This window comes from Corythoichthys intestinalis, chromosome 16 (assembly GCF_030265065.1).
Source record: "Corythoichthys intestinalis isolate RoL2023-P3 chromosome 16, ASM3026506v1, whole genome shotgun sequence".
NCBI lineage: Eukaryota > Metazoa > Chordata > Actinopteri > Syngnathiformes > Syngnathidae > Corythoichthys > Corythoichthys intestinalis.
The window spans coordinates 30,365,639-30,381,322 of record NC_080410.1 but is presented as its reverse complement, the minus strand read 5'-3'; the positions used below and the strand labels follow the sequence as shown (position 1 = coordinate 30,381,322).

Here is a 15,684-nt window from a genome sequence, read left to right as displayed (position 1 = left end):
TGCCCACCATAGCTACTGGTATGTCGCGGTTCAAATGTGTGTTTGGCTATGACGCTCCAGTTTTCACCGCCCAGGAGCCAGAGGTCTCCGTTCCCTCCAGCCACGCCTACCTATTGTTCGCACCTGTGCCCCATTCCTCATGTGCTTAAATTGTTTGTAACTCCCTATTCTCGTGCCAAAGTGTCTTCGCCCCTCATTGTCACTACAGCCAGTATTCATAGTCCAAGATATTCTACATTATAAGTGTATTCATAGTATTCTACCACAGTTCGTTGTTGTTTTATGCCTAGTGCCAAGTCCTTTTGTTACAGTGACCTACTCCAGTGCATTTTTCCTGGCTCTCTTATTTCCCGTTTGTATCATTTTATTTAATACCTTGTTATTTCCTCCTTCTGGAGCGCCCTTAGTTTGTTTCTGCTCCTGATTGTTTGTGTTCAATAAAGACTGAATTCAGCATATGAGTCCACTCCATTAAGCTCTTCAAATGTAATAATTATGAGTTACCGTAAGTCTTAAACAAGTTAATGTCCCACCAAATTTTTAAAAACAAGAACAAAATAGTAGAAAATGCATGGCTTTATTGAATGCTTCATTGAGTGAGCCAACTCAAATCCCCACAGCAACTGTTTAACAAGTTAAACGATGACTGACGCATGCGGCACTTTAAAGTTCGTGTCTCTGGCATCATCAAACCCAAACACCTGTCAATCACCGTTAACTTTATTAAGCAACTCCAATGCACGCCTAACGAATAAAGAGCAGGGAGAGGGAGGAAGGGGGCAGAGTGAGACTACGCGATCGGCTGCGGACAGCTCATTTGTATTTGTTTTTTTTTTTAACTGAAAAAAAAATCCGCAATGGACCGAGGAGGCGGAGTTAGTAGCGCGAAGTTGCGAGGGATCACTGTATTGCCAACAATTGTCCCGCTTTGTCAGTGTTACATCAGTAAACCAGCGAGTACTGTTAGCATCATATAAGGTGGCATACCAAGTTGCTAAGTGCAAAATAACCCCACACCATAAAGCAGCTGATACTGCTTGCAGCAAGAATAAAAACTGTCCCCCTGTTGAATGACAATGTCGTTTTTGTTCTACTAATTTTTGTTGTTTCAGTCAAATTGTTTGGCATATTGTCCTCATGACTTAATGTTGCTAATCATATTGAATGTAATAATAATTATTGATTTTATTAAATTTTATTTTTCAGTATCAAATGGTCAAAACATGTACCTTGAGTGTTTTTTTACAGTTTGGATGTGACTTTTTTTGCAATTTAGTTAAATTGATGCACTTTAAATTTTTTCATTGTTAATAAATTATACCATAGACTTCATATTATTTTGACAGGACACGGGTCGCGGGGCCGATTAATAGGGGGCATATCTCCGTCAAAGCTGACCGAGTGGAAACACAGACAAAGACCTTTTGACGTTGACAATTCTTGTGGTGAATAAATACTGTACTTAAATCCCTAAATTCTTTATAGATTTGGACGTAAAACAGTCTCGATTCTTGGTTGAAAGCAAAAACAAAACAAAAAAAAACAGGCAGTTAGCATTTGTTTTATGTAAATTTGTCGAATGTGGTTCTAGTCTTTCAGCCACTGTTGCGCCGCCTTATCACCACAAAAGAGCTTTGTACGTTGAAAATTCTTGTGAAAAAATGTTTAAATCCCTGAATTCTTTATAGATATGGACGTAAAACAGTCTCAATTTTTTGGTTAAAAGCGGGAAAAAAACAGCATTGATTTTATGTAAATATGTCAAATGTGCTGCTAGTCTTTAAGCCACTGTGGTGCCGCCTTATCACCACAAAGAGCTTTTTACGTTGAAAATTCTTTTGAATAAATGTTTAAATCCCTGAATTCTTTATAGACATGAACGTAATACAGTCTCGATTCTTGGTTAAAAGCAAAAATCCGGGCAGTTAACATTTGTGATGATTTGTTCACAAGTATTGTATTTGTCAAATAATGACCTCTGGTGGCGGCTTTGGGTGTAGTTGAACTCCTGCTTTTTTATTACTATGAAGCAGACGTGTCTAACAGTGCTAAAGGACAGCTACGTTCTGGTTCGGCCCACATGAGGCTGTAAGTTGTTTCAATTAATGTATGTTGGTGTGGTATTTGTATTTAAGTGGGGAAATATTGTTTGTATAGTTATATTTAGCGTTTTACTATGAGAGAAGGGAGAAAACGTTTGCATTCTTAGCATCAAAGCTAGCGGACCTTTGTTTACAAATGGGGCAGATTTAATTTACAAAATTTACATATTGATTGAATGGAAGGGACATTTGGCTACTATTTGTTTTGTGTGAAATGTTTAGTATTGAGATGTGTGTCATTTTCAACATTTTTGTATGTGTGTTTCAGTTTTACGAATTCACCAAGTGAGAAAGTAAAAGCTTCAAAAACCCACTTTCGCCTCGTTGTGCTGTCTGTCGAGCTAAACAGGCTCACGTTTAGTGAGGACAGAACAGCATTTATTTTACGTAAATTTTGCGAACTATGACGCCAATGCCGTAGCGGTTAATTTCTCCCATTGGTTTTTTTTTTCACAACGTTTCAAAATGCATGCATGGTACGAAAAATATAATAATTACCTTGAATCCTCGAACAAATCACCCCTGAGACAATCCTTCCTGTTTGTATGCGGTACAGCTTTCGTACTTTTTCAACCTAAATCTGGCGTTTGGATCGCTGCATGTGTTTGAGAATAACTGCGACCGACTTTGACCGATTGAAGCGGCGTGTGGGACGACATGGCGCAGTGTGTGTCCCGTCAATATCATTATGAAGTCTATGGTTATACTTTATTGTAAGTTAATTTGTATTACTTTTTTTCCTTTAATACTAAACATGAATTAAACGGTTAAATACAACAAATATGATTGAAAAACTCTACATTCATTTGATGTTTGTTTTGGTGAAAAACACTTTAAATTAATTTAAAACAAAGTAATTAATAATAAAAAATGTTAATAATAGAGAAGGTACACATACTTAGCTTGTAAGGTCGGCCGAGAAACTTTCCCCTGAAAAAGAAGTCTTAAATAGCCCTAAACAGCGTATTCATAACTTCCCATGTAGTTCAAATTTCAACTTCCCGTTTCAATAGTTTTTTGTTTGTTTGTTTGTTTTTACCGTTCTTCATGATTTAATGTGACTTATGCATCATTTTATTTGTGTTTTTGTGGATTGTCATGTTATTTAAAGCACTGTGAATGACCTTGAGTTGAATTGTGCTGTACAAATAAATTTGCCTTGCCTTGCCTAAATTTCACTTGTTGAAACCTGCAAGAATCCCGCGAAACATTGTTTGCGATATCACTTTTTCACTGATTTGTTACCATTGACAACAATAGACGTGGAGTATGTTTTGTCAAAATAGACTGCCAAATAGACGCCATCAATGGGACTGAAATGTGATGACCACGTGTACACCATGTGAAGCAATTATTGAAGGAAAGTTGTTTTACTCTTCTCTCTCGTGAGCCATGTGAATTGCTTTTAGCGTCTAATTTTTTTCACTGCGACATGTCAGTGTAAAGATCAATGACCTGGAAAAAGCACCTTGGGCTCAGGTATTTCTTTGTGCTATTGTTCTAATTATGAACACACAGCTGTGTTATTTTGGAGTCAAGCGTACGTGTGTAGCAATTGTTCTTGGCACGGAACACCAGGCATACCTGAATGCAACAATTGTGTGTGTTAGGCCTGGATGACTCATATATATCTAATGATTTATTTAAATTTTTTTGTTTTACATGCATCTGGGTGGCCACAAATGATGTTTATCAAATGAATGAATTGATGTGCCAGAATTTTCTCCAGTTAAATGTGGAGAAGACAGAAGATCATTTTTGGGCCAAAAAAGGAAAGGTCAAAAATAAGCAGGCACCTTAGCACAATGTCACTTACAGCTACAAATAAAGTCAGAAACCTTGGCGTAATTATTGACTCAGACTTAAAATTTGATAGGCATCTAAAGTCCTCACTAAATCTGATTTTCACGGCCTAAAACATATAGCCAGAATTAAGGGGCTTCTGACTCATCAAGACACGGAAAAACTTATGCATGCATTAATTTTCAGCAGCTTGGACTACTGCAACGGTATATCTACAGGTCTTGATAAAAACTCAGTCAGGAAACTGCAGCTAGTACAGAATGCTGCAGCCAGAGTCATCACAAATACAAGGAAACTGGACCACATTAAACTGGATTTGAAATCATTACACTGGCTTCCAGTGAGTCAAAGGATAGACGATAAAATACTACTGCACGTCTACAAAACACTTAATGGCCTTGGACCAAAATAGTAAATACATGCTTGATTTCTATACATATGTATACATATGTATACATATATATATATATTACTTTTTGAAGAAAATAGATTTAAAAATGATTTTTAAAATAAATATTTTTGGGTCCCGTTATTAAAAAAATACATATGTATTATTTTACTAGTTTAAAAAAAATGGGTAAACAGGGTGCATCAATTAAATTTGGAATTAAATTTCAGTGTTTCTTTTTGTGTTTAAAGTTTATAGACAAAATAGTCACATACTCCAGATGAACACATACAGAAAATACAGGTAAATACCGGGTTACGACGGAAACGACTTAGGCAATTTTGACTTTAAGATGCCTGCGTTTTGTCTTTTTTTGTTTTTTGTTTTGTTTTTTAAATGTTGACTTTTGTTTTATGACGCATGCTTTTATTTTGGCGCATGTAGCGTAGAGCAGGTTGTACTTCCGCACGTGAGAGCATTTACACACCCGCCCACCCCGCACACGGCAGTGACAGCACACGAACACATGAGGAAGCAGCCGAGTGAAGAGGTGACAGCCTACGCACACATTTGTTGCTTGAGAATCCTTCAGAGGCGACGGCTGTATAGACCCTACTCACATGACGTCACAACTACGCCCCCGCGCCATATTGTCCGTCAACTCGTCACTGTTGATGCATTACCGCTACGTAAATTCCTCCTATTATGGCGTGTTTTTCTGCTCGTTAACATTAGTAATCAAAATGGTGAAGGCGTGTGTGGCGGTCGGTTGCAATAACAGAGAAGATAGACGGAGAGACTTGAAGTTCTACCGGATTCCGAGAGACCTGGAGAGGAGAGCGAGATGGGCTGCTGCAATTCAACGAGAAAACTGGGCTCCTAACGATTACCACAGATTATGTAGTAGTCATTTTATATCTGGTAAGATGCATTTAATATATATTTAGAGGGTTTTGGGCTGACAACCACAATTAAGATCATTGCTAGGCTAATCGCCGACAACATACACTCAGACGTTGTGAATGAACTACCTGAAAATATATAATTATAAGGGGATAATCAGACAGTTGTCATACAATTAATTCTCAATTTCACTATTGAGGTCAAAAGCCAAAAAATAAATTCAACTAGGGACAATCTGGAGTAGTGCTATCGCACTTCATATTTATTACATATTATATATGTATGTAGTGAGAGTGCAATCGCTAAACCATATAAACATTAAAAGCCCTAGCTCCATTGACAAATGACATGAAATACATTAGACTTGACAGTGGATGTTAGCAAGAACAAAAGATTTTGAATTGAAAATTTCGTAACTCACCTTCCCGAGCACACGAGATTCCTGCTGAATTTTCGTGGATGAGGACCTGTTTCACCCAACCAGCAACGAAGTATTTATAAGCCTCCAAGCTCTTAAAGTTTTTCAAACTTTCGTGAGAATAGGCTGATTTTGTGTGGACAAGATAGTTGTAAATATCAGGGTAGCAGATGTCAGGCAGAGACGGCGAAGACAGCGGGTCGAAAAACATCGATTTAGGCATCAAATATGGATCTGGCGAATGGATAAAATGAAGCTTTTCCACATAACGCCTTTTATGCAACGCATCCAATTAGTTTACAGCGTCAGATAACACCGGGGCTTCCATGAATTGCTCTATAAATTGCACGACTAATTGAAACCATTGAGAATAGGGCTTTAAAATGACGGACAACATGGCGGCCGGATACAGCGACACGTCATTTTGTGACGTAGGTGAGTAGGGTCTATATAACCTCTTTTGTACTGTTTATTGTGCATTTTCAATTGTAGTCGAATACTTTGGGAGAGTTTATGTGATTGTTTTTGATGATGTGCGGACGCTAACTGATACATGCTAATCATTTGTTATTGCTGTAACAGCAGCGACATGAGAACACAAATATGAATTGCTGTTATTGAAGCTGAGACTGATTTAATTTCATTTTATTTTAGTTTCACTGTGCAAGTGTTGATGTCATGAGCAGCTGAATAAAGTCAGCACACCGCACGGGCTTCTGACATCGTCATTTCGGAGCTTAGCTCACTGTCAAGCTTGGACTTTACAATGATGTATAATACATTGATTTTTGATGCTTTAAAATCTTTTAATTTTTTTATTTAGAGTGTGTTTTGAGGCATTTAAAGGGTTAATTCTGATTTACGCGGAAATCCGGTTTACAGCGCCAGCGCAGGAACGGGACTAGTTGATAAACCGGGGACTACCTGTACAGTTGATTTCAATACGAGCCTCAGACTAAGACTTTTGTGAGTCAAGACAAGACTAAGACACAAGATGAGAACAAAACCATAAAAATAGATTTTATTAACTCGTATATTTTTTTAACATTGTGAAGGAGGTAGTCAGGAATGTTAGTAACACAAACATTAAATGTATTTTTTCTTTTAGTGCCAAGTCTGTCGAAATCTCAAGTTAATAGCTGGTCTAAATAGAAACTCTCGATTCTGCCCCGCCAACAAGTCTGAGACGAGAGCAAAACATTTGGGAGTTTAGGCCAACACAAGCCCAAGAAGCCAAAATGTGTTCTCCAGACCAAGAATCTTAGTTAGAACTATAGTAAAAACTACTGTATTTTATTTCTAATAATCAATAATGAATAAATAAATTACAAGAGCAAAACAAGTGTGTTATATTAAATGAGTATTTAGTTTGGCATCAGCACTTGGGCGGCATGTAGCCCCACGCAACTCACTAGAAGCCAGCTGAGTAGATGTGGCGCTGAAGAGCCAGAAGAGACAGTGACTGCGCTAGCAGGGACAACAATGGGGCCGGTAGTGGGTGCAGCTGTTGTGGCGACTGTCGGTGACAAAAAGTCCCCAACTTCCTCCCTAAGGAAGGATTCGTAGTTGTTAAGTTTGGGGAAGACTGTCATTTCGGTCTCTCGTCCCATTTCCCTGGTGGTTCTGCTGCTGCTGGCCAAAAGCACCGCTACTTGGTACCAGAAGCCGTCCAGCTGGCACATCAACGGACCGCCGTTGTCTTCCTGAAGTCAGAAAACTGGGTTAAGTTGTTGCAGTTGTGAAAGGGGCAAAAGAAATGAAGCTCACCTGGTCCAACCCTAGAGGTCCCGTACAAATGTTCTCGGTGGATGGGCTGCTCCCGCAGTCAATCAGTGCTGTATTGACCTCATGCAAGACTTGCTCTTCTAACAGAATGAAACAAAAGGAAGACAAGGTTTCAAAGACTAACTCAACTGAGGTGCATTTTTTAGCACGGACCTCCTCCACTGCTCGCGCTCCATCCGGCAACCCAGCAGGCGGACCCAATGGCGAAGGTCTGCCCGCTTTCCATGCAGATGGGTTGGATAAAGTTGGACAGCGATGGCCGAGTCGCCAAATGCAGGATCGCTACGTTTTGACCAGACAGTGCACTCGTTGTGATGTTTTTCACATGCATTTCTGTCTCATGGATGTTGGAGCCATTCTGCTTCAAGCGACCCAAGAAGACTGTCCACTCAGACGGTGTGCTGGACCTGTGAGGATTGGGCAGCTTGAGCAATTTTTCTATTGGGCTTACATATTTAATTCACAAGCTGATTTGATGCTTTACTGGTTAAAGCACTGCGCACTGCTGAGCACGGCGGTCTCGGACACCAGAGTGCCGCCACAGATGTGACTTCCGTTCCAGTGCAAACTGGCCATCCAGGGCCAGAAGCCCTCCTGGGCTGACGCTGACCCAGGGCTTGACAGGCGAGGGTTCAAAAGTGCATTTCCGCACAATACGGCTGTGGGAAATATATGACATCCTTTTCAACAATACTCGCCTAAACGTTAGATGACCTGTTGTTTGTAACGCTTCATGCTCACTTGGGGGCGCCGTGGTGGTCATGGTGGGTCCCATGGTAGGGAGGTTGGTAGGAGCAGTGGTGGGGCTTATAGGAGGCTTGGTGGCAGTGCTAGTATGGGAGCTTGTCAGTGGGCTTGTCGCATTTGTTGTGGGGCTACGAGGGGTGCCTGTCGGTGGGCCTGAGGCAATGGTTGTGGGGCTACTAGGGGTGTTTGTCGGTGGGCCTGTGGCAATGGTGGTGGGGCTGGTTGTGGGGCTACTAGGGGTGCTTGTAGGTGGGCCTGTGGAAATGGTGGTGGGGCTGATTGTGGGGCAAATGGGGTGGGTGGGTGCAGGAGGTAGGCCAGGACAGCTCACATCTCGGTCTGGGTCGGTGCATGACGATGTGAAAGTAACGAAGCCCGGCAGGTCGTCAACACCGATTTCGTTGCTAATCCACTCCTGGTATTGTGACACCCGCGCATAAACCCCTGGCAGATTTGGCCGGGCGCATCCTATTCCAAAGCTCACCACACCGCTCTGGACCCACATCGAACCTTGTTTGCTCACCATGGGACCGCCAGAATCTCCCTGCAGAACAGCCACAATTCATTGTTAAAATTTTGCAGCAGACTTCCACTAACGCACTTTTATTGCACACAAAAAAAATCCAGCTCAACCACTATAGTTACTCGGGAGCACAACGTTTGTGCTGTAAAACATTTGTTGGTGCTGCTACTGTTTGATAGCTATTGATACGTTTTACTTTCTAGTGCCTCACCCTCTGTAAGTATTTGGTTGTGGCAGACCTCCTAGTTGCTTCCTCATGGTTCCCTCATGGTTCCCTGGTGTCTCTCTTTGGGCAGTTTTTTTTTTTTTTTTTTTTTTACATTGTATTTAGATTTTATTACTTACATAGTGTTTATTACTTACCAAAAAACAAAACATTATACAGTTGTGTTCCACCACAAGTTCTTTTGTCAGTGTGTCTTATTGGAGTTTAGGAGTGCAGTTGCATATCTCCTACAAAATCTAGATTAGTTGAGTCCTAAATTCATACAATTTACAAACAAGTCACACTGGGAGAAGGGTTCCATATTGGTAGCATCGCAGATCTATTTGGAGTAAATGGGGTGGCTTGGCGAACTTTGTATGAGCCAAAAAATAATTTGTTATCACTGCAAGTGCAAACACACACACATTTTTATGGCACAACTAAGCACAAACTATTTCCTTCAAATTTAGCAGGTCATGGATAGACACGAATGAACTTTTCACCTGGCAGGAGTCTTTTCCTCCCTCTCTCAGGCCGGCACAAATCATGCTGTCAGTGATGCGTCCTGGCCCGTAATCACAATTACATTGGCGGTTTCCTACAACAGGGACCTCCACCTCCATTAGGTTCTCCGGGAACGGCAATGAAACTGCGCACAAACAACAAACAAAGTGGCTCATTAAGCGAACAGCTACACGTAGAGTGTGAAATGGACAGAACCGGACGGACACCAGTGTTGTTAATCTTACTTTAAAAAAGTAATTAATTACAGTTACAAATTATTTCTCCCAAAAAGTAATTGCATTAGTAACTCAGTTACCTGAATGTAAGAGTGATTAGTTACCTGGCAAAGTAACTGGTGATAATTTTCATCTTTTGTTTTGTTTTTTTCTCAAAAAAAAAAAAATAAAGGTCACACAATGTGAAGTTTAAAGGGTTTTTGGGGACAATTGGCCCTAGCCCAATTCTTTACCCTAATCTTAACTAGACACAGGGGTATTGCAGATATTACGATAACTAGATAGTAACCTTTGCTATGTGTAGAAGTCATTTAATGTTGTGAATCAACCGTTAAAGTTGTTAAAATTGCTCCCATTATTGCATTAGTTCTCTTCTGTCTACTTTTGACATGTGTAAGTTTTAAAACTACTTCATCATTTAAAGATAGATTTAAGTCAAGATTTAGCCGATTTAGGAGCATTCTAGATAAAAAGTTACTTAGGTTCGCTAGGAAGGTTCTCTCTAACAAAGCCTTCCTGAGAAATCTGCTTTAAGGTGGCGGCTGTTTACTAACGCATCTAGTTCTTTATTATACATGTTGCTAATGCAGCTGTGATTGTCATTTGCATCTAGTTCTGTATATATGTGATATCTACCAAAGCGTCATGTAGGCGTAGTGTTAGGGCCTCTGCTCCTCCTTCCTGAGCCCTGGCCCACCTCTGGCAGGTGTGCGTGTTTTTATTCTGATTACAGAGTGGACGTCAGACAGGTGGAGCGGCCACAGGTGATGGCGATGATAATCAGCCCTCTTTAAAAGCAGTGGACGCCACCACCTCGTCGCCCGATCAACGAGTCTGTTTGCCAAGTCAGTTGTATCTCGCATTCTTTACTTATTGCTCTTATTACCGCCTCTTTTTTGCTCTCGTCCCAGGTCCTGTTTTTTGTGCGCCCCTTGTCGGATTTCATGCCTGCCTCCTTCCCGAGCTTCATCGCCTCACGCCCACTCGACGACCCTGATCATCGAGTTCCACTGCTTTTGTGTTGGACACAATAAAGCATTTTGGTTCATTGGCACACCGTGCCTGTGTCTGAATAAGGATCCCCTCCATTCCGGGAATCCTAACATGTAGTTTGTAGGCTATCGGCTACAGTCAGGTATTATTGGAGCCACCTAGCATAGTAGCATTGCGTTTGCAACGGCGTCACCCTCCCTCGCATCCTCCCCACTCATGCTCTGCTCTCTCGTCTGCGTGAGTCCGTCTTTCTCAGACTTTTCTCGCGTCAGTCAACCAACATAGTAACGCACGCCTTTCCCGCCTCAGTAACGGTAACGGCGTTGCCAAGATGAGAAAAGTAATTAATTAGATTACTCACTACTGAAGAAAATAACGCCGTTAGTAACGCCGTTATAGTCTAACGGCGTTATTAAAAACACTGACGGACACAGTGCACAAGTATGATCCATTTTCAAACTGGCTGACTAAATCGTATCTGTTTGCATTTGTGGGCTCAGCCGGTGTGCTGATCGGATTTTAAACTAAGCTAAAGTGACAAAGATTGTTTGAAGTTTGAACTGACCACCCTCGTTGATGTTTCCCCATCCGGTGACCCAGCTGTCTGTTCCACTGAAGAAGGTGCTTGTGGCTTCAGCCAGACAGATGGGCCTGATGTAGTGAGTGAAGTTGACAGGCGTAGAAAGGAGCAAGAGTGCCACGTCGTTGTCTTCATTATTTGGGTTGTAGTTTGGATGGACGACGGTCCTTTCGACTGATTTGCGCACTTCATTAGGATTGGAACCCTGCTGGCTCTGCCGACCTAAAATCGCTGTCACAATTTGAGACCTGCACATACACAACATGACTTGAGGGCCAAATACAAGGTACTGAAATTATGATGTCATGCTGCATGCGTTCATCGTTCTTTGGCCAATGAAATGAAGTGATTTCTCTTGAAACACCTGATGGTCTTGTTGATGTGTGTGTGCGTTTCTGACCTCTGAAAACAGTGCGCGGCTGACAGCACCCACTGACTGTTGATGAGCGACCCACCGCAGAAGTGACGCCCGGCTCTGTGTAGGCTAACCTGCCAGGGCCACGCTCCCTCAGGAGCCTCTCCCCCCCCTACAATGCGCGGGTTGAGAGGGGCCTTCCCGCACACTATGCATGCAGAAAAATTGGTCACAAAGTCATTTTATTTTTAAATTAAGGCAAATAATTTATATTCGGCTAATTTCAAATAGAAGAGGGTGCCTTCCTCTGATAATTTGCTAATAATGCAAAATCAGTGTTAAGCAGTTGAAAGAAAAGTTGCGACTCACCATCTAGTTGTGCGCCGCACTCTGAAAATAAAAAAGGCAGAAAAGCTTCATTTTTGAAAGAAAGGCTTCTACTTTATGCAAGGCGAACGTATTTGTATAGCACAATGCAACACAAGGTCATTTAACATCACTGCAAAATGAGCAAGACCAAGAGAATAAAATTATTTATAGTAGGAAATGGAAATAATACTCCAAACTAAAAGGATAAAAAGCTAAACTGAGTATTTGAAAAGTAAGCAACAGAGAACAGACTTAGGTTGAGACTCTTGATTTCCAATTGACACAAAGAATCCCTAGTTTGTCAATCCGATTTGAATCACATTGGCACTCAAAAAACTTATCCAAGCCCTTCTTTGATGTGACACATTAAGTTTTTGTTTGATTTGCTAAAACAAATCTATTAAATACGAAATATATGTACATTTAATAGTGTCAACGTAATAGTTTCATCTTCACATTCAGAACTCACAACGAATGTGTTTCATTTGAATTTGGACCGCCCATTGCGCATGTGCAATGCAACGCGCGCTCAGCCTCTGTTCATCCCGGTCTGGACTTGCTTTTTCACCGACAACTTCTTTTGGCACTGCTGCGGGGATATACTTTACTGCAGGGGTCCCCAAACTTTTTCCTGTGAGGGCCACATAACTTTTCCCTTCTCTGATGAGGGGCCGAGGTCAGTTTGTAACAGAAAAAGTAGGACGATTGCAGGGGTGCCTAAATGTAAAAAATTATTGTTTTTCAGAAAGCCACAATCAAATAACCCTTTCTGGATTCTTCACGGAACAAAAGTACATTTAAAAAATAATAATAATAATAATTAGAGATTATTGCCGATCGATTGGTCCGATCACGTCATTTTCAAAGTATCGGAATCGGCAAAAAAATATTGGACAGGCCTTTTTTAAATATATATATATATATATTTAATTAAATCGTTTTCTAATTGTACAGTGCCTTGCAAAAGTATTCGGCCCCCTTGATTCTTGCAACCTTTCGCCACATTTCAGGCTTCAAACATAAAGATATGAAATTTAATTTTTTTGTCAAGAATCAACAACAAGTGGGACACAATCGTGAAGTGGAACAACATTTATTGGATAATTTAAACTTTTTTAACAAATAAAAAACTGAAAAGTGGGGCGTGCAATATTATTCGGCCCCTTTACTTTCAGTGCAGCAAACTCACTCCAGAAGTTCAGTGAGGATCTCTGAATGATCCAATGTTGTCCTAAATGACCGATGATGATAAATAGACTCCACGTGTGTGTAATCAAGTCTCCGTATAAATGCACCTGCTCTGTGATAGTCTCAGGGTTCTGTTTAAAGTGCAGAGAGCATTATGAAAACCAAGGAACACACCAGGCAGGTCCGAGATACTGTTGTGGAGAAGTTTAAAGCTGGATTTGGATACAAAAAGATTTCCCAAGCTTTAAACATCTCAAGGAGCACTGTGCAAGCCATCATATTGAAATGGAAGGAGCATCAGACCACTGCAAATCTACCAAGACCAGGCCGTCCTTCCAAACTTTCTTCTCAAACAAGGAGAAAACTGATCAGAGATGCAGCCAAGAGGCCCATGATCACTCTGGATGAACTGCAGAGATCTACAGCTGAGGTAGGAGAGTCTGTCCATAGGACAACAATCAGTCGTACACTGCACAAATCTGGCCTTTATGGAAGAGTGGCAAGAAGAAAGCCATTTCTCAAAGATATCCATAAAAAGTCTCGTTTAAAGTTTGCCACAAGCCACCTGGGAGACACACCAAACATGTGGAAGAAGGTGCTCTGGTCAGATGAAACCAAAATTGAACTTTTTGGCCACAATGCAAAACGATATGTTTGGCGTAAAAGCAACACAGCTCCTCACCCTGAACACACCATCCCCACTGTCAAATATGGTGGTGGCAGCATCATGGTTTGGGCCTGCTTTTCTTCAGCAGGGACAGGGAAGATGGTTAAAATTGACGGGAAGATGGATGCAGCCAAATACAGGAACATTCTGGAAGAAAACCTGTTGGTATCTGCACAAGACCTGAGACTGGGACGGAGATTTATCTTCCAACAGGACAATGATCCAAAACATAAAGCCAAATCTACAATGGAATGGTTCAAAAATAAATGTATCCAGGTGTTAGAATGGCCAAGTCAAAGTCCAGACCTGAATCCAATGGAGAATCTGTGGAAAGAGCTGAAGACTGCTGTTCACAAACACTCCATCCACCCTCACTGAGCTCGAGCTGTTTTGCAAGGAAGAATGGGCAAGAATGTCAGTCTCTCGATGTGCAAAACTGATAGAAACATACCCCAAGCGACTTGCAGCTGTAATTGGAGCAAAAGGTGGCGCTACAAAGTATTAACGCAAGGGGGCCGAATAATATTGCACGCCCCACTTTTCAGTTTTTTATCTGTTAAAAAAGTTTAAATTATCCAATAAATTTTGTTCCACTTCACGATTGTGTCCCACTTGTTGTTGATTCCTGACAAAAAATTAAAATTTTATATCTTTATGTTTGAAGCCTGAAATGTGGCGAAAGGTTGCAAGGTTCAAGGGGGCCGAATACTTTTGCAAGGCACTGTATTTAACGTTACAAACATAATGTGTTACACTCTTCCAGAATCTTTAGTTTAAGCTTAAGGTAGGGGCGTGAATTAATATTTTTTACATTTATCACGTTACATGCGCTGCACGACCCACTCACGCATTGCATTGTCATTGTCGCGTTCAATCTATAATGGCGCCGTTCTACCCATACAGTATATAGAGCTAAAAGGCAGCGTAAGACGAGTAGAGTGAATTTTGGCAGACTTTGCAGCCTTTTTTTTAAATGGCTAAAGCCTTACAATCCCTCTCCCAACGATTAGAATAATCGTGGGAAGCAATGTGGGGAAGAAAGGTAGTACTTGATCTTTTTCTTCTTTTTCTACACCCTATGTTATTTCCCAACGCAGAGAAGATATATCAATTGGTACCACAACGCACAGTCATGGTTGCACTTCCCATCATGCATTTGGGCAGAAGTTAAATGGATACAGTATCATTTACTGAAAGCTCAACAAATACACTAGATGGCAATATTTAGTCACAATATACAAAGTCACATTTATCCTTTAAGAATTACAAGTCTTTCTATCCGTGGATCCCTCTCACAGAAAGAATGTTAATAATGTAAATGCCATATTGAGGATGTATTGTCATAATCCACAAATACAGTACTTATGTACTGTATGTTGAATGTATATATTCGTCCTAGTTTTATCCATTTTTTTCCTAATGCATTGCCAAAATGTATATGATCGGGAAAAATTATCGGGAATGATTGGAATTGAATCGGGGGCAAAAAAAAAGCAATAGGATCGGGAAATATCGGGATCGGCAGATACTCAAACTAAAACGATCGGATCGGGAGCAAAAAAATATGATCGGAACAACCCTACTATTAATTAAATAGATAATAACCAAATAACCCTTTCTGAGTTCTTCACAGAAAAAGGCCAGGAAATAAATAACACTATTGAGAGAAAAGGAAAAAAAATGAAAATGCTCTCTGGTATTGCTCAGGGGCCCGGACCAAATGTGGTGGCGGCCTGTATCCGGCCCGCGGGCCGTCGTTTGGGAAGCCCTGCTTTACAGAGACGCTCAAAGGTGCTGTAATCCCACTCATTGGTGAGTACTTGATTATCTCATATTTTTAAAAGCTTGCTGTGAAGAGACCGTGAGACAAATTTCACCGTCAGTGAAGTCAGACATTGCGGGCTTGCTAGCTAGCTAG

The 15,684-nt window shown here is 40.9% G+C and overlaps 1 protein-coding gene across 1 annotated transcript in view; it reads right to left on the bottom strand.

Moving 5' to 3' along the window:
* Positions 1-15,684, bottom strand: part of LOC130931704 (transmembrane protease serine 9-like) — a 32,191-nt gene that overhangs the window by 11,118 nt on the left and 5,389 nt on the right. Inside the window, exons 2-10 of the mRNA XM_057860680.1 lie at positions 11,912-11,932; positions 11,588-11,750; positions 11,173-11,435; positions 9,378-9,523; positions 8,141-8,690; positions 7,884-8,058; positions 7,553-7,806; positions 7,382-7,479; positions 6,989-7,317 (exon numbers count right to left, since the gene is read on the bottom strand). Of these exons, the coding sequence (XP_057716663.1) occupies positions 6,989-7,317; positions 7,382-7,479; positions 7,553-7,806; positions 7,884-8,058; positions 8,141-8,690; positions 9,378-9,523; positions 11,173-11,435; positions 11,588-11,750; positions 11,912-11,932 (1,999 nt within the window). The remainder of the gene's footprint in view (positions 1-6,988; positions 7,318-7,381; positions 7,480-7,552; positions 7,807-7,883; positions 8,059-8,140; positions 8,691-9,377; positions 9,524-11,172; positions 11,436-11,587; positions 11,751-11,911; positions 11,933-15,684) is intronic.